Raw genomic sequence first — 25,868 nt, forward strand, 5'->3', positions numbered from 1 at the left:
ACATGCTAATGTGACAACCAGGTAATTTGATTTGATTTATTTCACTGCCGAAACAAACGGGACCAGTGAAATATTACATATCACCACAGGATCGCACTGCAATACTTACTTTTGGATAAGTAGCTGCGTAGAGTAGATTTTTACAAGATTAGATAGCTAGTAGTGCACTCACATGGCACAAGCCTGTTTTCCTGCAACACACCAATTAATACTAATGCCTGTATCCTGTAATAACTTCATACATAACATTTGTTCAATGCACAGACTACATGCATCATCCCATTTTGAGCTGCAGCTGTGTCTGCCTCACTTTTTCATGTGCAGTACACACAGTAGAGCAGGGATTATAATGGAAGGATTACGCCCAACCGGTTATCCCCCATACAGGCACAGGTAATCCAATCACTGGTAACCTTCCAGCACGGCTCTGACCACTCATTTCCTCTGGGGTAGCTGTAGAGTGAAGAAGGCACAGCAACGGCACTATGAGGCCTCAGAGGAAAGCCAGGTGACAGAATGCCATTCATTATAAGAGGAAGACCCCTGAGGGGTAAGTAGGGAGACTATTTTTCACTGGCACCATATTTATTTTACACCAATCTGGTGAATTAGCACAACTCATTTTAATCGATAGCTAACTGAAAACAACTGAAAACTCTAATTATTGGCAAAAAGCGTCTTGCAGACACTTTTTGTTAGATCTGGTAAAGGTTTATTTTAGACTGACCCTAATAATTAGGACAGGTTGTTGTTAACGGGATGACAATTGGCACAAACAAGGTCTGTCTATCTTTTTGAACAGCAACAAGTTGTTGTTTTAAAGAATAAATATTCTTTTCATAATCTTGTGTTTAAAACAAGAATGAATAAGCAACAGGTTTCGGCAGTTTGTAATTTTATTGTTTAAAAAAAAAAATACATTGTTAGAATATTGAACTGCATATAGGTATGAATGTGAGTGTGAATGGTTGTTTGTCTATATGTGCCTGCGACTGGCTGGCGACCAGTGCAGGGTGTACCCTGCCTTTTTCCCAAAGTCAGCTGGGATAGGCTTCAGCATACCCCCACAACCCTAGTGAGGACTAGCTGCATAGAAAATGGATGGATGTTAGAATATTGTGTTTGAATTATGATGTATGGTTTAAAGGTTTTACACTACAATGTTCAACAGTCGAATATTATTTCATTTGATCTGATTGAACAGCATCAGGTTATAAAAGTATTTTAATATTTTTATGCAAAGATACCAAATAATTTGAAATTATGCTTGTGTTTTCCTCAGGGAAAATTCTCAGCAAAAGAATATTACAATAACAGGAAACATTGTACAGTATTAGGTATGACAAGTTATTTAAAAAACATTTTAGGTAATAATTATTTTCAGATATTTTCATCATCTTGTGTTTAAAGGTTATTTGTGTTTGAAAAAATGTTAGAAGACATGAAGTAATAAGAAACAGGTGCTTAGTGATTTTTCAAATAACATATATTTAAAATAATTTTTCAGAATTATTATTTTACATTATTGCGTTTACATTTTATATGGTTAAAGGTACTATCGGGCCGCACGGTGGCCGAGTGGTTAGCATGTTGGCCTTTTGCCCGAAGTCAGCTGGGATAGGCCCCAGCATACCCCTGTGACCCTAAAGTGAATAAGCGGTATAGAAAAAGTTGGATGGAAGGTACTGTCTGTCATGGTTAGGTACTACAACCCTCTTCCTGCTCAGCCATGACTTCTAATTGACGTATGTGTATGTGCGTGCACACTAGTGGCATACGCCTGTGCACCATTAATGCCACATACAACAAATCTCATTGAGTTTAACTCGGAATTGTGAAAGAATATTGAACTGTTTTTGTACAGTCTGTTCTCTGAGACCACTATTGGTAACATATGCTAGCTGTTATATTTTTTGTTTGAAAAAAGTATAATTTTGATCAAATGTTTTTATAATGTTAAAATGGTCAGTAATAGTTTCTATTTGAACAGAGACATGTTCAAATTAATATTATTCTATCTATCTATCTATCTATCTATGTATCTATATAAGTAGATAATAATTTTTTCCCCTCTAATTCCTGTAATTTTCACCAATTGTGGGTTTGTCTGTGCATGAAAGCCAAATACAGGCTTGTCATTTTAATGATATCAGTCATTATTACAATTATTATTTGTTCTCTGAAAAAAAAACACAAAATAGCTTTAAATAGTTTAACATTAATAGGGGGCTGCATTAAAAAATATATATTAGAAAAAAAACATTTTTATGGTATTTTTTAATGTACAGCTGATTCGCTGAGGTTTCTTATTGGGTCTGTAAATACAGGAGCAGTATTTATACAATAATATACAACAATTTAGCAACAACAACAAAGTAAAACAAATATTCCCATTTATTACATACAATTGCAAAATAAAGCAAATAAAGTGCAAAATTACTCTTGGCTCTCATTCAAATCATTTGGCTTTTTGCCCCCCAAGCCAATGTCGTATTCCCTGAGTTTGTGAACAATATAACAATACAAAAAAAAAACAAATTTAAAAAGACAGTTATGCGTAAAAATAAACATACTGTATAAAAGAATTGAAAATTGATCGAGCTCCTCATATTAGTATCAGTCCGATACAGACGGTACGCTGGTGTCGATAATAACATATTTGAATAGACCCGCCCACCTCTACTTTTTGCCATCCTGTGTCCAAGGACTTACGCCCTGCATTTGTAAATATACCAATATATAAATATAACAATATCAACAATGTAACAACGTGAACAACAAAAGGAAAAACACCGATATTTGTGAAAATATCTGACAAATATTGATCTTATCGCATTAGTATCGACCCAATACTGATCCTATTCTTGATATCGATACTACCGCTATATGGACTTCGTCAGATGTTCTCATCATGAGCCGGGGTTGAGGTTGTAGTGCTGCTGCACTCCTCTCCTCTCCGGGTAATGTGCGCACAGACACCCGGATGTGGCCAACATGTTTGTGGCTCCTCTCAGGGTTTGTTCTCGGTAGGAAAATGTGGGGAAATAACTCAGGTTAGCCATTGGATCTTCTCTCCAACGACGAGTTGGATCTGATGTGGAGCTTTTCGATGTGGATTCGAGGATGCAAGCAGCAGATGAACTGTCAGAAGGTAAACGATTTGAGAGTTGGTGCGCTCGCCCGCGTTGATCCACCATAATGCTGCACGTAAGGAAGAGCTGTCAACAACTTGTTTTAATTGCATAATTATTCGGATTTCCGTTGCGCTTCAGGTCCGTATCACTATTATTATTATTATTATTTCAAAATATGCTGTTCATGCCGCCAAATCTGAAATGTGGCAATTTTGTAACACCTGTAGTGGATACACACAAAAAGTGGGAAACGATCTGCAACAGTTGTGGTGACAGATTTGACTGCGGCACATAATCCAACATTGCAACACAAATACATGTTTGTTTCTATAAGGGTATGGATACATTACAAGAGATGAAGTCAATGGTTTGCAATTAAAGAACATGCTGAACACACTTTAATTAGTTCAGTAAAATTGTACAAAACTGTGTGGCGAGACTGGCTGGCTGGATTATTACCATGGTACACAGTAGAACAGCAGTTCAGTCAAGTATTTTCTTCAGCTAAATATCCCCTAACCAAAGAAAAGTATTTTTGGTTGAAAATAAGATGTAAAACACCATCTGATTTATTACTGTCTGAACAGTTCATCTGCTGTGGTTTTGTTTTGAAACATTTGGAAATAAAAATACAGATCAAATTACTTATAAATAATAACTTCATTACAAAAAAAATCTTAATGTATATAAAATAATGATCAACTTAAAGTGCGCTCTTGAGAGTATAATAAAGATGGATATTAAAGATGTTCTTAAATGCAAATACAAATATTTATAATGTATTATTTTTTTTAAATCTGTCTTTTTCCGTTACAAAAAACCTATAAAAGGTCTGTACGGTTCTTATCTTTAAAAAGGGGTAAACATACAGAATCAGCAGCGGATCAAATACTCATTTTCCCCACTGTATATTAAAAAAGCATTGCTTCAGACAAGTGCGCTAATTACCAGGGATGTAAATCTCTTTGTGATAGACGATCCAATTTGAATCTAAATACACAGGTTACGATACCATTCAAAAACGATCGATACGATTCGATGCAGTATACGCACGATACGATTCGATACGATTCAATTCAATTCTTCGGTTAATGTTTGTTGATGTAGACATTAACCTTACATTATAAAATAAAGATGCCAATTATATGAAAGTGGCATTCTTACAGTATGTTCTAATGTGTAAAAGAGCACATCATAACCCCAAGCATGCTGTAACGCACTGGCAAAAATAAAGTCAACTGAATAACATGTCAAATGTATATAATGTTGAGACACAGACTAAAAAAAAAAAGTGTCTTTTTCTTTGATGGGATCAGTATTTTACATTCTATATTTTATATCTATATTTTTATACCTGTTAAATTTGGATTGCAACATTTAAGTTTTTAACATGTCTTGTCTTGAAATGGAAGTGGAGCCACCAAACTAAGTCTGGTTGTATACTGTGTTCAGTAACAATAAGCATCCATCCATCTATCTATCTATCTATCTATCTATCTATCTATCTATCTATCTATCTATCTATCTATCTATCTATCGATCTACCTACCAATCTATCTATATAAAATACAACAATGAAAAAAAACAAGTCTTAACCTTCTGTCCAATTAACAATGCAAAATAAATAAATAGTGCAAAGCCCCTTAAACAATGGCACATCTCTTCCAAGCATAGCTACTGTAAGTCAAAAGAAGTACTTGCCATATGAGTGCGATGAAAATGCTGTTTTAGCTTGGAAAAGTAAACAATCAAAATGTCATAACAATGGTAATCGTACAACATTTCAGACTGAGCGTAGTGTTTTCAACACTCCGGGGTCAACGTTTCAAAGTAATCAAGTTACAAAGCAGAAAAGTTACCATACTCGCCTCTGTTGGTCTGGCTGATCAAGCAATGATTACTATTGCAACAACAGATCATCAATAGGGTAAAACTAACCTGTTTCACGACAGTCTCAACCCAGATCACGCTCCTCATTAGTGGGGGGAACAATCAAACGCTTGGTGAATTCTGCTTGCACGTTTCTTGAAATTAATCCAAAGACGTTTGGTGTTCTAGCAGCCGGCCGACTGGCCGGCGCTAGCAGATAACGCACAACGCTAGCAATTAGGGGCCTAGCTAACTAGCTAGCAGCCGCCGCGTTTCATCGGCAGCCCAAGCCCAAGTGTAGTTTATAAGACAGTGTCAACCGATTGCTCCTCTCGCGATACCCGGTACATGTTTCCACAATCGATTAATCTAAAATTTATGGCTGATTATTATCGATACAACATTCTTTTATCGGCTAATCGGAATCGTTAGCTCCTCGACCCGGTTATCCGGTCGCATCGGTTTATCGTTCACATCCCTACTAATTACTATTTTATTTTTATTTTTGACAATCACACTTTTTTTCAAAGTAAGTCATCCAGCAATTTGTTAGTCAAAATATAACAATCAAATGCATTTGTGTAGTAATATCATGAGGTTATATTTATATATATGTAGACAGTTACAAGCGGCCCTCTGAGAGCAGCCATAACCGTGATGTGGCCCTCAATGAAAACGAGTTTGACACCGCTGTACTACGGTCATCATTTCCACAGTTCATGTACATATCCAGTTTAATATTAACCATTACAGTTATAAAATAAAGGAAAACCATTATCAAAATTATATAATAGCAGAAGTCAAGGCAACACATGGAAAAAAACTTAAGTAACAAGATTTTTCAATTCATCATAATGTAATAGCAACAATAACAAGTAAGTGTAGAAAAACACATTTCCATGGAGTTCAGGGCACGTAATATTTACTTTTTTTTTTAAGGTTTTGCATGGAACTAACCGCTACAAAAGCAATGAGGACTTTTATTGTATGTATATGCATCTTACGGCAGACTTATTTTATCCGGAATTTGGATCATAAAGATGAAAAATGCCGTTTTGCATGCCGCTTGAGGCGCCATCTGCTGTCAGCCACTGTTTCCGCTTACGGGGATTTCATCCTTGCAGCGGAGGAACAACAGTGAATCAAGAGCTGGTTCATGTCATGTGATGTTTGTGACTTGGGTTAGAGTGTCATTTGGTTCATAATGGTATTGAACAGTTTGATACAGATGCATGTATTGTTGCACCCCTATTGGTAACACAAGTGAGTACACCTCACAGTGTTCATGTCCAAATCGTGTCCTTGGTGTGAATATTTAGTGTGAGTGAGTTTAGTATGTTCTATCTAGCACTGCCTTAATCGTCTTGGGCGCTGACTTGATCAGAGCTGCAGACGTTGTTACTGAAATCCTCTTCCACTCCTCCATGATGACATCATTGGAGGAGCTGGTGGATGTTAGACACCTTGCACTAAATTGGATTCAGCTCTGGAGGAGACATACTTGGCCATGCCATCACCTTCACCTTCAGCTTCCTCAGCAAGGCATTGTTATCTTGGAGGTGTGTTTAGGCTTTTTATGTTGGAAAACTGCCGTGTAACCCAGTTTCTGCTCCACAATGTCACAGTATATTTTGAAATTCAGGTTTCCCCACAATGACCCGCAGATACCGAGTGCCGGCAGCATACATGCAGCCCCAGACCGTGACGGCACCAACATCAGGCTTGACTGTGGGCAAGACACAATTGTCTTGCTGAAAGATCAGAAAAAGTTGCTAGTTTTGTTGCCTTTTACAGTTTAAGTTGCCAACATGTAGGAACAGGTTTGATTTGCAGATATATGATGTCACTATCAGAAAGACAATGCATGATATGCTGCATGCTGTTATGCCGTATTAAACTCAAGAAGAAAAAGACTATTGTTCTGTTTCACAATGTCATTGTACACGTTGGGACTCCCAGTGCTGTCAGCAGTCATGCAGCCCCAGACCATGACACTACCCCCACCATGTTTGACTGCATGCAAGACACAATTATTTTGCCATCTATTTAGATGGTAATGGCTGTGTGTTGACTCATCATCGGTGAATAGTAGGGATGTCCCGATCTGATCTTCAGGATCGGAATCGGCTGCCGATCCGCTGTATTTGTGATGATCGAATAATATCGGCTTCTGCCACAAAATCGGGCCAATCCGGTTGCCGTATCAAATTTGTGACTCTGAGCCACACTCCAACATGGTAGGTGCGGTAATGCGCCTTAAAGCTGGTTGTCATTCGATTGGCGCCACCCGCAAGAAGAAGAAAACGCAACACCACCATGCCACATGTCCGCGTTCTACCGTGGCAAAGTTAGTTTCACGTGGACATTGGATGTTCGGCTCCGTAGCTACAGCGGTAGTTCCCTCTCTCTGTGCCCGAACTGCTGCGTCATGGGAAGTGTTGCTCTAACCACTGGTTGCTGAAATAGGGGCCGCACAAACACAACTCAACATGTTGAAACGGCGGCGAAAAACCTTGGAAACTCCTGTGTTACGGAGCTGATTGGAAGCTAACGGGGTTTGCTTAGTTTAGCTAGTGCAGTATATTTTCACCGTGTTGTGTTTTACTGCTTTAATGTAAGGATCATTTTACAATGGCCACTGATGACGTGCAGGTTCCGAGTGAAAAAAGACGAGAGGCACGTTTATCTTGCATGCAGCGTGTATCAACCGTCAATTGACATTCGCAACACACACAACACATTCTGGCTTTCAAAATAAGAACGGTGTTTGTCACATTTGTCTATTTGTGCAAACAAAATAAGGGTGTCATTAAAATATCGTACATTCATAACATGATTGGAATTACATCTGTGACATCTGTGTCACTAACCCAAATAGCACATACTCTATGCTGGTAAAATAAGTACAAAAGGTAAAAAACTGAATTCTAAAAAATTAAAAAGGACAAAACGGAAATAAAACGGATTTCATAGGGCCCTAAAAGAGTTTGTTAAAAATCTTATTTTAAGTCACACCACAAATTGATCTATAACCATGTCAAATGATTAGTCCTACCCTAAAAGTATTTTGCACGCCCATTTTGTCTAATTTGATCTTTTATTGGATATTTTATTGGATTAGGGACCTGACTCAGAGGTTTGTTACAAACTCCAAACAATATTGTTAGTCATGCTGTGTAATCCCCCAAATCCCACAAATTCAACCTTATTATTATTAAAAAAACAAACAAACAGAAAAAAAACATTCAGATCGGATTGGATTGGCAAGACTAAAAAAAAATCGGATCGGAAGCCAAAAAGTGTGGATCGGGACATCCCTAGTGGAGAGTAAATCACATTCTTGCTGACATGTGACGGCTATACTAGTTTTGTGAGCGACTGAAGATGCATCGATAGGACTGAAGTGGACCATGGTTAGATGGACACTTAGGACGGATGTTTAAGATTGTTAAGGGTAGTGAAGGAAGTGCTGTTCTCTAGGTCTTTGCTGATTGCCATCTTTCTCTCCCAACAGGGGCCCAGTATGCCAGCAACAAAAGGACCACTTCCTGTGCTGATGCCTCGGCCCTCTGGTCAGAAAGCCAAACTCATCTGCACCAGCTCAGCCCGACTGAGCCCTTGCACGCCCCTGCCAGCACCGGTAAGCCCGTGGGCTCGTCCTATGGCCTCCTTGGAGCGAACAGCGGCATTCAGGGTCCTGGCTCTGCCTGTGGCACCGGCACAGGCACCAGCACTGGCACCGGCGTCAGCCCTGTCCTGGCCTGGCACGCCGCCATTGACGCTGCTCGCCAGGCACAGGGCGATGCCGCCAAGCCCGACATGAGACCGCAGCCCTCTGTGTGCACCACTGGAGCGGCCCCGGTGGGCTCGTTGGCTCAGAGGAAGAGGCAGCAGTACGCCAAGAGCAAAAAGCAGGGCGGGTCCACCAACAGCCGGCCACCCAGAGCTCTGTTCTGTCTCACTCTCAACAACCCCATACGCAGGGCCTGCATCAGCCTGGTCGAGTGGAAGTATCCTTTAGCCCGAAGTAGGCATGGGCCGGTTACCAATTTCAAGTATATCATGGTAGGAAAAGGTCATGCTTTCAAAACCACCAAAATTGTGCGTCATACCGTTCTTACGATATGAGAGACAGTGAAGGTCCAGTTAGGCCACTACATGGAAGTACTTGTTATGTGTTATTCGTCGCAGTCGGAACTGGGCTTCGATGTGTGGAAACCACAGGCGAGTGCTGTGTTGCCAAAAATCGGCCATAGATAGCACTACCTCGCTAGCATTGAGCGGCGCCGGTATGGTCGCGCTGTTGTCGCCGTTGTTGGTCCTTATATTACTCATGTGGAGGGTCACCAAATGTGGAGATGTGATTCAGAACGAGATAGCAGTGTAGGACCGTTCACTCTCCACTGGACAACAAGCAACAACCACCTAACTTAGTCTTAGTTGCTGACAACAATCACATGATCCGGAAGCGGAAGTTTGCAGAAATGTGTGGCCTGCCATTATGAAATAATAACGTAACATTATGAGTTTTTAATAAATATATACAGTATTTATGTTGTGACCTTCTTGAGCCACTTAATTGCATTTACAGTATTTGCATAACTAAGAAAATATTTATTGTGTTGTGACTTGAGTTGCAGGATTAGCAACAGTAGACTGCATAGAGAACTGCATTTTATTAATTTATTGTTTATTTAGAAAGAATTCAGTTACTTTTTGTTATTTTGGTATATACCGTGAAACTGTCAAACCGTGACGTTTTTGCCCAAGGTTATCATATCGTCAGAATTTCATACCAGCCCAAGCCTAGTGTGGAGACATAGAGGGCATGGTATTTAATCTGCGTTCATCTTGATTTTAAAGTGCAGTAAAACACCTCAAGGCCGCACAATTCAGAATTCAACCAATATTTTTCTGAAAAATACGCCTCTAAATTTGCACAACTTGAATGTCCAACACCTGTCAAACTTGACTGGGCAAGGAAAGGCAAGGCAAGTTTATTTATAGAGCACAATTCATACACAAGGAAATTCAAAGTGCTTTACAGCAGGGGTGCTCACACTTTTTCAGCCTACGAGCTACTTTTAAAATGACCAGGTCGCAAAGATCTACCTCCTACTATAAATAGAGAAAATATACATATTTACTATATTTATAAAACAAATATGAGTACGTATTTAGGTACATTATACATGTATATCAGAGGTGCACGCACGTTTTCAGCATGCAAGTTACAAGTCAAAATGATCTACCTCTTTCTATAAAACATACTGTATATATTGTAAATATTAATGATTGGTATTTCACATTTTCAAAGTTCACAGGTAATCAAAGCAGCTGATAACATACAGTAATTATATTCATTATGACAATAGAGATAATTACACATAATTCCTCAATAGTTGTGTACACATCCTAAGTAATGGTAATATGTCAGTCAAAATATGTCACTTCATTAGGAGACACAGTTCATGTGTCATGTGCATTTGCTATCAAACATTACCGATATACAAGAAATTAAAATGATTATGCAAAAGACAATGCAGCCGAAGTCAAGGCAACATATTAAAAAGGTTTCAGCAATGGGCACATTTTCCATTTCATCATGAAATAATAGTTTAAGAAGCGAACGTGTAGAACACTGATTTCTGCAGTGAAGTTCATGACGTGAAGCAAAGCCATCAAACAATACACTTTATTCTAAATAGCTAGCCGCTACAAGTGTGAATAACTTTTAGAACTTTTATTATAAGCATCTTATCGCTGAGTTAGTTTATCTGTAGTCAGAATAATAAAGATGAAGGTAGCATCTCGTTATGTCGCCTGAAACACCGGCGGAGCAGGAGCGAATCAGGAGAGGAGCTTAATGTCACCTGACTGATGTCATATGACATCTACAAAGTAATGTTTACGCGATTGACCCAAACTACCATGGCGATCTACTGGTAGCTCACAATCGGCGTAATTGGTACCCCTGCTTTAAGAAACGAAGGATAAAATCCCTTCATAAAATCATTCCATAAAAACAAAAAATCATTCTAAAATCATTACATAAAATTACATAAATCATTCCATTAAAAAAAAAATAAAAATAAATGAAGAGTGCAGATAAAATAGTTCCAGTTGTCATATGCACAGTTGAAGAGAAGTGTTTTCAGCCTGGATTTGAACATAGCCAAGGTTGAGAATCGTCTCACAACTTCTGGAAGACCATTCCAGATTTTGACAGCATAAAAATTAAACGCAGCCTCACCGTGTTTTGTCCTGACTGTGGGCACCCGCAGGAGACCACTCTCTGAGCTTTTCAGAGCTCGAGATGGTTTATGTGGCTCTAACTTGTCAGAGATGTACTTTGGCGCAAGACCGTGAAAAGACTTGTACACAAGCAGAGCTGTTTTAATGTCTGTTCTCTGAGCGACAGGAAGCCAGTGCAGAGACCTAAGTACTGGACTAATATGGTCAGATTTCCTGGTTCTAGTCAGGACTCGAGCAGCAGCATTCTGGATGTATAGAGAGCCCAGTGAGAAGGCCGTGACAGTAGTCTAGCCTGCTGGAGACAAAGGCATGGATTAGTCTCTCTAAAACTGGCTTAGACACTACTCCCTTGTTTTTGGCAATGTTTTTTAGGTGGTAGAAAGCTGCTGATGTTATTGATTTAATGTGGCTGTTAAAGTTCTGATCTGAGTCCATTATTACCCCTAGATTTCTAACCTGGTTTTTAGGTTTTAGAGAAGAAGTCTCAAGGTGGGCAATAACACTTTCTCTTTGTTTCTGTGGGCCAAAGACAATGATTTCACTTTTGTCTTTGTATCCACACACTGATATGTTTGATGCAGTGACAAAGTAAATCTGCAGGACAATAAAGGTCCCAGGACTGACCCCTGGGGAACCCGAAAGGTCATAGCAATTTGGTCTGAGACACAGTTACCAATTCTAACAAAGTACTTCCTGCTCTCCAGTTAGGACTTGAACCTTTTTAGAGCAGTGCCAGAGATTCTCACCCAATTTTCTAACCAATTTTCTAACGATCACATGGTCAACTGGGTCAAAGGCATGACAGCTTAATTTGGCTATCATCATGTGCGTGTTTGTTGCTTTTTTTTTGGCTTTTTCTAGTAGTACGTATAGGAAAAAAGGGTAAATACAGTACTGGTCAAAACACTTTTTTGTCATTCAATGAGAAGGTGTGTTCAAGCTCAGGCTGGGTCGATGATTGCTATAAATTTCCACGGCGATGGTGATCAGCTGCTAACATATTTACTCGATCAAACAAAATGTGTGTATGTCGGCGGTCAGCGCCCTCAAAAACCGTCAACGTAGCAAATCTGTTTAATCATTTGAAGAAGTACCACGTGATTATACAGAAAGCATGAAAATGCGAGCGGAGTCTGCACAGCCTGCCACTGCTGCCAGCACAGATAGCAGCCACTACTAGCGATGCGGCCACAATAGTATCAATTTTAACATGAAACTATCCATCCATCCATTTTCTATGTCGCTTATCCTCACACAGGAGTATCCTGGAGCCTATCCCGGCTGACTTCGGGCGACCAAAAACGGTGTACATCCTGAACTGGTCGCCAGTCATTCGCAGGGCACATATAACAAAACAATCATTCACACTCACATTCAGTGGGCAATTTAGAGTTGCCAGTTAACCTAACATGCATATTTTTGGAATGTGGGAGGAAACCGTAGTACCCGGAGAAAACCCACGCACCCACAAGCTCCACACAGAGATGCCCAAGCGGAGATTCGAACGCAGGTCTTCCAGACCTTCTGACTGTGTGGCCATGGAATTTTGCCCATCATTCACAATCCTTATGTGAAACATGAACACATATTTATTTCCCTTTCCTGTGCGTTCTAACGAGAGAAAACGAGTTAGTATGAGCCAGCTAACAATGCATGTCACGGGATGTACCTATTTTGACGCTAAAGCCCTAACAAAAAACCCTCAAAAAAGCGCCAGCAGTGTTCCATTTACATAACTGACCTGCATAATAACCAAGCTACAGCGATATTGTTATAGTAGCAGCTAACATGGAAAGCTATAGTTACAGTATCTGGCGGAGTAGCACAAAGCCTCGCTAGCCGCTAGTCTCAGCGTCACTCACAACGCCTCAAGCCACTGCAACGGGACAGACTGAAGAATGGATGCAGCTACTCGTTTTCTGTCAGCATTTTTTACCTGAAGAGTGGCGTTGGAAGACACAGTCAATGAGAGTGGACATTGTAAGCGTCGTCGCTGTTTCTATACTAAGTCGTATTATGGCAGTCGTATTAGCTCCTATCGGCTATGTCAAATCAAGGCGCCTAGGAAAGAAGTTTTGATAATGTTTTAAATCATCAAAATACAGAAAGATACTGTAAGTATTACATGTTATCATCAAGACTTAAACAATGACTATAATTAACACAACAGTGTTGACATGAGTAGTTTTTAACTGGTTGATTGCTTGATCATGTTGCCTTTGCTATGCTTTTTAATTTACAAATGTATTTAATTTGAAAACTGCCTCTTTTTATTGTTGGAATGTTATTGTAGACTGTATTTTACTTTTTATTTTTCTCTCCTTTTAGTTTTGTTACTTTTAATGTTTTATAATTTCAAAAGCCCCTTGTGGACAAGTGTTGCGGGTTAGCAATGTGCTGAAACACTCAAACAATGCATCTGGTCTGACCAATGTAATTGTGATGTTCACATCAAATAAACAATAAATCAATAATAACAAAATAATGTACTTGTTAGTACATGATCACAGCATGTATATAAAGCGATAAAACATTGTTAGAGTTTTTTCTAGAGGGCTTCACAGTCTCAATAAATATGTTCCATGACGTGCAATGTTAGCTGGCTCAAACTAATTTTTTTCGTTACAACGCACAGGAAAGGGAAAGAAATATGTGTTCGTGTTTCCCATAAGGATTATGGATGATGGGTAAAATTCCAAAAAAAAGTGCAGTTTTCCTTTAACAGCGTATGTGTCATCATAACTCAAAAATGGTAATATTTACAGTTTAAAGCGTCTTCATTATCCCTGACGGAGCAATTACCTTATTTTGGGTCTTGCCTCCTTTCACGAACACTCAGGACTGTCAACTAGTTCACTTTGTTATTTCATATTTTTCTACATTAGTTCTGCGATTGGCTGGCGACCAGTCCAGGGTGTACAACGCCTCTTGTCCGAAGTCAGCTGGGATAGCATACCCCCGCGACCCTAATGAGGATAAGTGGTATAGAAATTGGATGGATGGATTCTGCATTAGTTTTACTTTTGAGTAAAAATAGTTTTTTTTATTTTTTTGATGTTCATCTTATTTAATTTGCTTTGTTATATACTTTGTATGTTAATCCAATTTTGAACTATCTCTAGTTTTTAGTACAGCTGCTTTAAAACTGTCAGGTTAAAAACAATATAAAAATTGTGATAATAATAAAGATCGACCAATATGAAATAATATATTGTCAAGTTCAAACTTTTAATAGGGACTGTATGTGGGATAGGCTTCAGCATGCCCCCGCGACCCTAATGAGGATAAGCGGCATAGAAAATGGATGGATGGATGTAACACACAGGAAGTTACATGAGCACACTCGCATTCAAAGCTGTGGCACAATTGTGTTTTCTGGTCTTTTTACACTTTTGTGACAGTCAGGAATGTAAAAAGAAGATGTGTGAGACCAATTTGTAACATGCATGTCGCTAGGCCTGCCACAATAACAAATTTTGCTGGACATAAACGATATTATTGTCAACATTACCGTGGGACCATTTTTTTATTGATGTAATGATAACATATGGCATAATAATGCAAATACACCGTATCAAAAGCAATACAATTTAATTTCTCAAGGGTATTTAACATTGTAATTCAAATGTCAAGAGCTTTTAAATAAAATAAATGAAACAAACAACTTTAAAAATGAAACAAAAAAGACAAACAACCGGAATGTTGTCTCTTATTTTTACACTTCTATGACAGTTAATAATGCTGAGATGCAAGAGAGTTATTGAATGTTTTATTATATTTTTATAATTTGACCCTGGAAGACATAATTTCAATTTAATATTTGCTGCGGTTCCACTATATAACCTTGACATCAGATTCCACCATTTTTAAAACTCTTCTCCTTTATTTCTCAGTAAATAATGTATGAATCTCAAAGACAAATTTCGGACATACCGTTATGTTCAATGTCTCTCCTCAAGTTAAAGCCTTCCTTAACAGTTTGTCTTTCCAGACCCTTTGATATATTTATACTGCTCTCAATCTTTGCCAACTGTGTGGCCTTAGCCATCTACATCCCCTTCCCCGGAGACGACTCCAATTCTACCAACCAAGAGCTGGTAAGTAGAATCTCATGTTTGCCATCTTACATGCATTGTGTCATATGTTTACCTTTGAGCAATGACTGATTAAATTGCAAGAACCGGTAAACCTTAGAGGTGCCATATTATTATACATTTTTTCAGCAATTTCAAGTGTTAGAGCTCCCACAATAGTGTATTGGAAGTGTGTTGTCGAAAATCCCACCCGTCTGTGTCTGTAGCTTTAATGTTATTGAGCTGTGTTTGTCAACGCCTGTCCCCCGCACAGTGTGTGTCTCCACGAAGCGCAGTTGTTCGCTTTATACAATTTTTTTATACAGCGTACACTGTGACATTGCACTTGTCCAACACAATAGATAACATATATAACATACAACAGCGTAACGAGCGGGACAGGAGGACACAAACGTTAGCAACACTAGCATAGCTATGTGAGCTACAGTGCTAACATTACACTCACATGTTAACAGCAACATCATGCTAGTTTAGCCTATTCACTGAAGAAAAACAAAATGATCAAACTTCCACATGTGTAGCTGACTGACGAATAGTTGGCAGCTCCAGGATTTATTTTGAGATGTGTAGCGAAGCCTGTCCTCTTTTGTGTAGTGGCGGCTGTATCAACTAGCTACGGGCAGTTCAGACATGGTATAATGACAACGAGGAAAAGGTTTAACTTTGTCCAAGTAAGATTACATCAAGTGGTTACACAAGTGGTGGCCATAGGAGGCTCAGATTTACAGTAAAGCATTATGATATGTCAGGATTACAATATATTAATATTATGTAGTTTCATGGGAGTCAAATGGAACCAAATTGGTCCAGAAGGTAAAAACCATGGGCATGCAAATCTTCTTTGATATCCTCTTGCAATTGAGGGTTCATTGAAATAAAAAAATAATCTTGGCCAAATTTCATACTGTTAGCGTTTAAATTTTATTTTAAGATGTGTAGTAAAGTCTGCTTTTTTTCAAAGCCTTGCTACGTGACATTTTCCTTCATGACATCATGAAAAGCCACAACTTCAAAGGTGAACGTTTGTGTGCCTCTTTTGTCAAAAGTGAAGCAAAACAGTTGAGGTTGGTGATACATTTTTCTCAAAAACTGTTTTCTCATAAACATCACTTTTGCATAATAGAGGGCACTTTAAGTCAAATTTGTCTTGATCGGCCGGTTGAGTTTTGATTTGTGCTGTTGTTCTTCTGCAGAAAATGTAAAAAGCTTTTTTTTTCCCTCATGAGTGGTGTGTATCATCAAACCAACTGCACACACAAATGGACACAACACGTTTGTCGGCCCAGGGATATATACTGTATCTGGATGCGTCAATTTTGCACACACAGTAATAACTGCATGACAACCCGTTGGCACTGTTTAACAGGCTGGGTGCTTGAATGTAACCTTTAAGTGCAATAGCTGCTTTTGGTGTCCTCGGAAGATGTCTTTCGGTGCACCTTTCTCTGTGTCTTGCAGGTGTGCAGTGTGTGAATATTGTGTGTAGAAAGGGATGGAGGAAGTGATGGATGGACACAGAAGAACATAGCATGTTCCCTCAACAGATGGGGATTATTCACTGCACAATGTACTGTGTGTGTGTGTGTGTGTGTGTGTGTGTGTGTGTTTGTGTGAGAGAGTGAATGTTTTGCAACATCTCAGTGGAAAAAAAGAGAAGACTTATTTGATCATTTACAATATGCACCTGGATTTGGAAACAAGTTTTCCCATAGGAAATGAATGAATAGAAATAGGCTGTTCCTGGGTCAGACTGTGACCATCATAAAACCTTTATTAACTGTACAGGCAATGTCTGAAGTCAGGTTTAGTACAGCATACTGTACTAAACTTAACAACAAATCAGTCACATTATATTTCTACCTTACTCAATTCAGTGTCGCCATGGCAACACAAAAGCCAGCATTGTTTCCAAATGAAAGGAATCCATGCAAGAAAACATTTTGCTACAATACTGACATCACTGGTGTTGCTGTTTAAGCGTCTGCTGCTCTAAATGTGACGTAATACATTTGTGTGTGTTTTGGTACATGAGTAGGAGAGTGTGTGTGCGTGCGCGCGTGTGTTAGCAAGTATGAGTGGCTGAGTGTGTGAACATGCTGAAGGATTAAACTGGACAGTGGATTAGTAGACCATGAATGAGCATAGAGAGATCTACGGTGGATGTAAAATGTTTACACACCCCTGTTCAAATGCCAGGTTTTTGTGATATAAATAAATGATTGAATAATTTCAAAACTTTTTCCACCATTAAGGTGACCTATAACCTGTATAACTCGACTGAAGAAAAAGTCTTTAACAACTGAGACGGTTGCACATATAGTTGTACACACTCTCTTAAATATATGTTCAGAATTATACAATCCCACTGAAAGTCTTGTTAAATGGGTGTCAGCACACATCTGCCACCATATTATTAATCCGAAAAAATGTTTTCTTTTCCTACATTTCCTGACATTTTTGTAGTCACATCTTACAGCTCTAGCCCTGGTCTGCAGAAAGCTTCCACAGTGTCAGAGGGATCTTATTGTTCATAAGTATCAGTCAGGAGAAGGGTACAAAAGAATTTCTAAGTGGTGTGATTGCTTACACACAGGCAATCTTTTTGTGCCACAGCTTTAGCTTTTTTCTTTTTTAATCTGCTGAATCTGGTGGTTCACTGCCCCCATTAGGCCCCAATGCAAGTAGACTGTTTCGGCCAAAAGAAAAAAATAAAGTCCTCCATCTGCACTTTTATCTAAATATGCACCAAAATCTAATTTTTGAGGCAAATCTGTGTATTTTCTGTGTAACAACTAACTACAAAAAAATGTCACCTCACACTTTTGTGTTTGGCGGAGAGTAATGTGGCAACGGCCTGCTGTTTATCATGGTAGTTGCATTTGTGAAGCACGCACATTACAGGTAAAATAGACACTCCTGCTCATGCCATTGGATGATAAAGTTTGTCCAAACTTTTGACTTGTAATGTAAATTCAGATTGAAATGGTGTCCTTTTGGGCCATTTATTCACCTGTCAATGCTGTTCTGTATGAAAACAAGTCTCACTGCGAACGTTATTATGTGTACTTTTTTTTTTAAAGTTTGCCATTTTTACAAGGTCATTGTCATGCAAACATAAAATTACAAATCAGGTGTATTATGCTCATTTCATTCGTCAATGCACACAAGTTGTGTGATGTGACATCTTTGATTTGATAGCATGTGTGTGTAATTCTCAGAATAGAGAGTCAGATAGCGTGGGGGATTTAAGGTTTAGAGAGGAGGGGAAATGAGAGTCACACGAAGCAGCATGCGGCTTTCAGTAACACGTGTGTCTTTTGAATGAAATATAAAACACAATAACACACACATACAATACTTTTATGAGGGTTTGGAAAAAAATATTACCTGACTTAAACTTAATTTGTATTTTAGCCTTGTACCATTCTGTGTAGAAGTCTTTGGTAGCTATTCGATTTCTTGTTTTTACCGTGCTATACAGTAGAACCTGCTTAAGTCGTGCCTGCTTATGTCAACAACCTTTCCGTCGACCAACTCATCAACACCCGGTCCACTGTGTTCTTCTTATTACTATTTGGACGTCGACATATACAGTATGGCCGACCGCTTTTGTCGACATAAAATTGTGGACCCAAGGGTCATTTTGAAGAAAAATTGGTCCGTTTGTATCGACTTGTGTTTTGTCCCTGCACAGTGTGAAACTACAACAGTTACATAGCATTAAAAAAGCACACAGTGACTTCCTGTTCAGTACAAAGTAAGCTTCAAAATAAAAGCATGGCAGTATTACCCTAGATTCTACCACAGCAACTAACAAACTGCACCTGTTATTTTTTTGACTCCGATTGTAAGCCACCGGAAGAAAGATTTGCTCATGTACACAAGCTTTATTGTCATTGTTGTTAAGACATACGTGGGTAGCGTGGGTGGCTGGCACTCCTGCCGTGGACGGGCTCCTTTACGGTTGCGGGGGCGTCTCTGGGTCTGCTGGTGTTTGGCCCTCGGAGCTCGTCTGCCCTTGTGGGGTGTGGTCTCTTGCCGGTCTCGGTGGTTGGCTGTCCTCCGGCCCGCCGGCACCCTGTTTCTGGTTGGGATTGCCTCTCTGCGGCCCCTTGCTGGTCTTCCTGGGGGGGAGGGCTTTGTGGGCTGGCTTTTGAGGGGCTAGTCTTGGTCCTGATCGCCCCTGTGGGCACGGTGACTTTCTGGTGGTGGGGGCTTGACCTGGGTGTGTGGGGTGGAGCTTGCTGGGTGGTGTAAAGCAGTCCCTCTCCTTTCATGCATTCTCAGTAACAATTACACGTTCACACATTCGCGCACGTGTGTATATATATATATATATATATATATATGAAGACATGCACACATACAGATATACCTGTACATATGCACACTCAAAGTACATACGTACTTCCCCACATAACTCACTGAGTTATCCAGGGTGTTATTATGTTGTTGGTTTTATTACAGTGACGGTGATGTCAGCAATATGATTATAGTTATTACAATGATGTGCAGTTATTGTCATTCTGATCACAATCATAGTTATAATTTCATCACTGCTATTACTATTAATGTGTATGACTGTTTCAATGCAGTATTAACATTTTGGTTGTTGATATTATTTTGTCCTTATTTTGTCGTCGTTATAGCCGTCACAGACATTTGAGGATGTCCTGTTTGTTTCTGTTGTTTTGTTATTGTTGTTGCTGTTATCCTTGTCTCTCTCTTTATTGTCCCCCTCTGTCCCCGCACTCCCCACTCTGTTTTCTCTTCTTTTCTATCCCCTACTGCTCCGGTCCGGCCGCTCCAAAAAAACATCAGTCAAATACATTCTGTACAACAGAGGAAGTGTATCTCACACTTTTCCCTGGCAGAGCAAATCTGTTGAGCACGTAAGGACATTTAGATCAACAATACTATCTGCACTAATGGCTAGACAGGACAAGGGAAAAAAAAAAAGACATACGTACAACGAAATTACCGCAGCAGCTCTGTTTAAAGATAAGAGTTTAAAATATCATAAAAAGCAGGGATCTAAATAAAAATATGCAGAAATGGAGGACAATCATGTCAACAAACTGCTGTAAATTAAAAAATAATTTATTATCGCCCATTCTTCTTATTTCTCTGGCCAAAGATACAAGTAAACGTGCAAACAATATCTCATTTTGGTTTTGATTTTGGTTATGTTGACAACCGCTTACATTGACATTAGCCTGTTGGAGAGGCGTCAACATAAATGGGTTCTACTGTAATAATGACCACATACTGTACCACTGGCCTCACTCAGTGCAGCTCAGACCTCTACAAAAGTTAAGATTTCACAGTTTTTACAATTTATTAAGTTTTTTTATGATGGTGCCAGTTTGACCCAGGAAGAGATCATTTTAATTTCCATTACAGTGGATCCCTACACTTTCATGATCCTTCACATTTGTGCATTTTTGGTCAAAAATGGGTTTTTAAAATTAGTAAAAAATTTTGGGGTGTTTTTTTTTTCCCGTGGAAAATGCATCTCATTAATCCTAAATCGGTCATAATTTATAAATACTCGATAGTAATGCCTTAAATTGTACAGCATACATACAGCGTAACAACGTGACGTCATTTTCTGAAAAGTAGTAATTTATTTCAATGTAGGCCTACATACTGTATGTGTAACAGTGGTCATCCCCGCAGTCCAGCCCTGCACACGCTGGGCTCGATGTGGCAAACACATATGTTCACTGATTGAGAGTTTAAAAAAAAAATCCCCATCATCCACAATCCTTATGTGAAACATGAACACATATTTCTTTCCCTTTTCTGTGTGTTCTAAAAAGAGAAAACAATGGATGTCATGGTGCCTACCTATTTTGACGATAGAGCCCAAAAAAACCCTAAAAAAACAGCAAAATACTGTGAGTATTACATGTAATCATGACTGTACTGTTAATGCATGATCACAGTATGTATATAAAACAATAAAACGTTGTTAGAGGTTTTTTAGAGGGCTTTATCATCGAAATAGGTGGGTCCCATGACATCCATTGTTAGCTCTTTCATGCTTTGCACGAGAGCACCAAACATGGGACATTAAAAGATGGAACAAAGTTTTATTATCTGATGGGAAAAAAATCTAACCTTGATGGCCATGATGGCTTCCAACGTTACTGGCATGATATCCTAAATTAGATGTTTTTCACACGGCACAGTGGAGGAGGCGCCATCATGATCTCGGGTGCTTTTTTTTTCAATGGAACAATGGAGTTTCAGGTTGTGCAGGGGCGTCAAACAGAAACTGGCTATGTGGAGATGTTGCAGGGGGCATCCCTCTTGACTGAAGGCCCTCGTCTGTGTGCTAATGACTGGGTTTTTCAACAGGACAACATAGCAGTTCACAATGCTTGCCTGACAAGGGACTTCTTCAAGAGGAATAGCGTCACTCTTTTGCCATGCCATTCTGTGTATTCCTTCGATCTAAATCCAATTGAGAACATTTTGTTATGGATGGCATTGGAAGTTTACAAAAATGGACATCAGTTCCAGACAGTGGATGCCCTCCATGAAGGCCATCTTCACCACCTGGAGCAACATTCCCACTAGCCTCCCGGAAACACTGGCATCAAGCATGCCCAAACCAATTTTTGAGGAGATTAACAAGAATGGCGCAGCTACTCATTACTGAGTCTTTTTTTGAAAATTTGATGTTAGGGAGGGTTTCAGATTTTTTTTAGCTATGACCTTAAACTTTTGATCAGCTGATGAACAACAGCCTGTTTCAATTTAATGGTTGTTGGCAATAAATTGCTTCGTCAATTTTGTTTTGTCTCACTCCCATTTCTTCTTTTTGCATTCTGAATCTGTACTACCTCCTTAAGATCCAAAATGCAAAATGTAAATTCTTGCAGTTTTTCAACTTGTCTTAAGATTTACATTTTGCACTGTTGTTTCCAAATGAAAAAAAGAAGAAATGGGAGTGGCTGTTCATCAGCTGATCAAAAGTTTAAGACCACAGCCTTTAGCCAAGTTGCAAAATTCAACCCCTTCTGTACTGTCCATTTTAGACGATTTTGACTGATTTTTCAAGGCACACAGAATATTGTGTTCTATGGCTATATAAACATGGAACCTACCAAAAGAAAGATTAGTCTTTTTGTCTTTGTTTCGTCTTTTCTCTCTTTTTTTGTTTTTTAGTAAGCAGTGGAACACAACAAAAAAAGGGACAAAAACAGCTTTTTCTGAAAGATACATTTGAAGCATAACTTTCACTTTGACACAGATTTTTTGCTTTTGTGACAGCTCTATTATCTAAACAACTATACCACTACATAAACAATACAAAAGGGTTGTTTTACATCAAAATAACTATTTGCAAATGTAACACCATCAAGTATTTACAATTTTCACATTTGGAACTAAACCGCGTGTGTACGCGCGCACGTGTGTGTGCTAAAGTTTCCCTACAATGTGTAACCTTCTGCACGGCACACTCCTCCATGCTCGTCCACGTCCTCCTTGCTGTTGAGTGTGTAAATACATGCAAAAGATTCATGTCGATCTCTTGTCAGGTGCACTTCTGCCACTTTGTGGCCGTTTTTATTGCTTGCAACTGCTTGAAAAGTGGCTTCTTTTACTCTGCAGTTGCGTAATCACTTCTTTTTGCCACTCGCGCAAAAAACGTATAAAAAATATGTCCTTGGGAGTGAGCGTTTGGGTTTAAAAAGCGTATAAATACGTCTTTGGTATTGAATAAAAATATGAATTAAATGTCATTTTCTGTCAGGTATTCACACTGTCATGATCTTTTGATGACAAAGGAAAAAAAGCTTTCTCTCTTTGAACATGGTCAGATTGTTGAATGATTGATATATGATTGATGATTGCCTTTTTCACAAATGAAAAATATCAAAATGGCCCCCCACATGTTTTTATTTTTCAGTATGCGGCACTTGGTGGGAAAAGTTTGAACGCCCCTAGTATAGTGTATTCGTTCTCATACAGAATCTTACTAAATGTTATGAAGTACCGGTACACAAGGAAAGATTATGATTGTGCATTAGTTAAACTGACTTTCTCAAAGCCTTTGCCAAATTTAAAATCTGCGAAACCTTGTTTTAATTGCTCCATTGACAACCAATTCATTTGGCAAATATTGTTCAAATAGCAGAAGAAAGCACATTCAACTGTCATGTGAGGCATCTGCAAACCAGCAGATCAATTAACTGTATTGGTGATTAGCTGCAGCACCGTGTTGACCCAGTAAGTTGTGTGCCTTCAGGGCCAGTAATGAAGCCGTATTTTAATACACCCTGACACACATTTCACACTTTACAACTGTCAGTGTCAGTGTTTAAACTGATCATATATTTTATATGGAGTGGGAAAAAACCTTGTATTAAAATCTATAAGCTCAGCAGCTGGTTTTCTGTGTCATGCCTAACGTGCCATGCAAAGAGAGTAATGACTGCATGCACAGACAGTGACTTCACATTTGTTAACGCTTCATGTATCCTCCTTGTTTGCACACTGTTAAAGCTCACTCTCTGTGCACAGAGCTGCAAGCATTTGCGTCAACAGCGCCAACCAGGAAACGCCTCTGTGTTCACTGCTGACATTTAATTTGTTTTATTGCACCTCCACCAAGGAGGTTATGTTGTCATTTTTTGTACATGTGTAGGTCACTTATTGTCTACGTGGCTATAACAACGCTGCAATAACAACATTCATTGATCATCATCAATAAGTTATTGCTTAATTGCTATACAGAAATTACTTGTATAGGTTGTACGATTCTTTTCTCCGGGTACTCCGGTTTCCTCCCTCATTCCAAAAACATGCATGTTAGGTTAATTGGCGAATCTAAATTGTCCATAGGTATGAATGTGAGTGTGAATGGTTGCTTGTCTATATATGCCCTGCGATTGGCTGGCGACCAGTCCAGGGTGTACCCCGCCTGTCGCCCGAAGTCAGCTGCCCCCGCGACCCTAAAGAGGAGAGGCGGTATAGAAAATGGATGGATGGAGGTTGTTCGATTCCATCACATTTTTTCCTCCAGTATTTATATATTTATCCTCAATGTCTTTGCTTTTCTTGTTTTTATTTACTGTAAATGTATTGACTTATTTGAACTTATTTGAATTATTTTAATTACATTACGTTGTCAATCAAGGGAAAAGTGGCATTAAATGTTCATTTATCCCTTTCATTCATCTTTACATGCATTTACTGTATATGCCTTTCTGCTTGTGAAACTATAAAAAAATGTTTTGTGTTATTTATAGGTGTCTAGAACTGATTAATTGGATTGGCATTATTATTTTTGGGAAATACGTATTCAGTTCGAGTCGGACCTTCTGGAAGGAACTGAGGTTCCACTGTACTGTACTGTTCCACTGTCAGTACCACCAACTGATCGCATCCATATTTTAGTATCTTTTCTTGAATTACCTGCCAACAATATCTTGCAAAAATCATATTTTTGGCCCAGGTGAAAATATGCTAGCATGCTGTCATTTGAACCAGAGTTCTTTGTGAATAGGTTAGCTTGAGTCACTCAGCTATCCTTACATTGCATTACACATGATCCCAATGACACGTTTTTTAGAACTTGTTTCGTTGATTTGGCATGTACTGTCGGTGTGTGTTCTCTAACGAAGCTTCCCCAGGACATCTGTGATCATACGTCTTTATTAGAGCACGCTCTCGTCGTTATGAGTCATTTCCTTCCTCCGCTGAGCAGTCACTCCTCTTCATCATTATCATGTGCTAAATATAGACACTTGCAAAGCATGCCCTACAAAAAATAAAATAAAATAATAATTGTCAGCTAAACTGGCTGAATGCTGAGTCACACTCATATTGGCATTCCTGTTACACATGGCTGTCTTGGTTAGTGACAGACATGATATATGCATTTCTTATCATTTTATGTCTACAATCTGGGAAGTTTTGTTTTTGTAGTTTCTAATTGGGTGGCTTTTTTTTAGGGCTGTCACAAATAACGCGTTAACGGCGGAAACTCATTTATTTCATTAATTACGTTACATTTTTTTAGCGTAATTAAAGCATACGTATCATGGCAAGGCACGGCTCTCTGTTATGACGACAGACGGCGGCACAGTGTAGCTCCTCACAGAGTTACAGCGAGTCTGCCACTATTTTAGAACTTTATTCTGACCTGAACACAGAAATAGCAGTGCAATTCCAACACCATGTATGTATATTCAACTCACAAACACTCACTGTCACTCGACTACCACAAGATGCATTCAGGGACACTCCGAACATCACAACAGACTCTTTATTATGCGTATATGTGTGGTCTAAACAAACACAAAGATAAAGAAAAACAATAAGCGGATATTCTTATTAGAGATCGACCGATATGGTTTTTTCAGGACCGATACTGATTATCTGTAGTTAAGGAGGCCGATAACCGATATTTGGAGCCAATAGTCATTTGCAGTAAAAGTCTAAAAATTGGCGTGAAAATGTTGAATAATACAAACACTTAACTTTGTTTAACTGCCTAAAG

General features: G+C 39.0%; 1 protein-coding gene across 11 annotated transcripts in view; it reads left to right on the forward strand.

Moving 5' to 3' along the window:
- Nucleotides 1-412: 412 nt before the first annotated feature.
- LOC129178312 (voltage-dependent L-type calcium channel subunit alpha-1D-like) overlaps nt 413-25,868 on the forward strand; it is a 145,968-nt gene continuing 120,512 nt past the window's right edge. For all 11 annotated transcript variants that reach the window (XM_054770426.1, XM_054770407.1, XM_054770436.1 and 8 more), the window contains exons 1-3: nt 413-550; nt 8,518-9,013; nt 15,250-15,355. In XM_054770426.1, coding sequence (XP_054626401.1) covers nt 517-550; nt 8,518-9,013; nt 15,250-15,355 — 636 coding nt within the window. In that variant the 5' untranslated portion in view covers nt 413-516. The remainder of the gene's footprint in view (nt 551-8,517; nt 9,014-15,249; nt 15,356-25,868) is intronic.

This window comes from Dunckerocampus dactyliophorus, chromosome 1, assembly GCF_027744805.1.
Source record: "Dunckerocampus dactyliophorus isolate RoL2022-P2 chromosome 1, RoL_Ddac_1.1, whole genome shotgun sequence".
In the NCBI taxonomy this organism is placed as follows: domain Eukaryota; kingdom Metazoa; phylum Chordata; class Actinopteri; order Syngnathiformes; family Syngnathidae; genus Dunckerocampus; species Dunckerocampus dactyliophorus.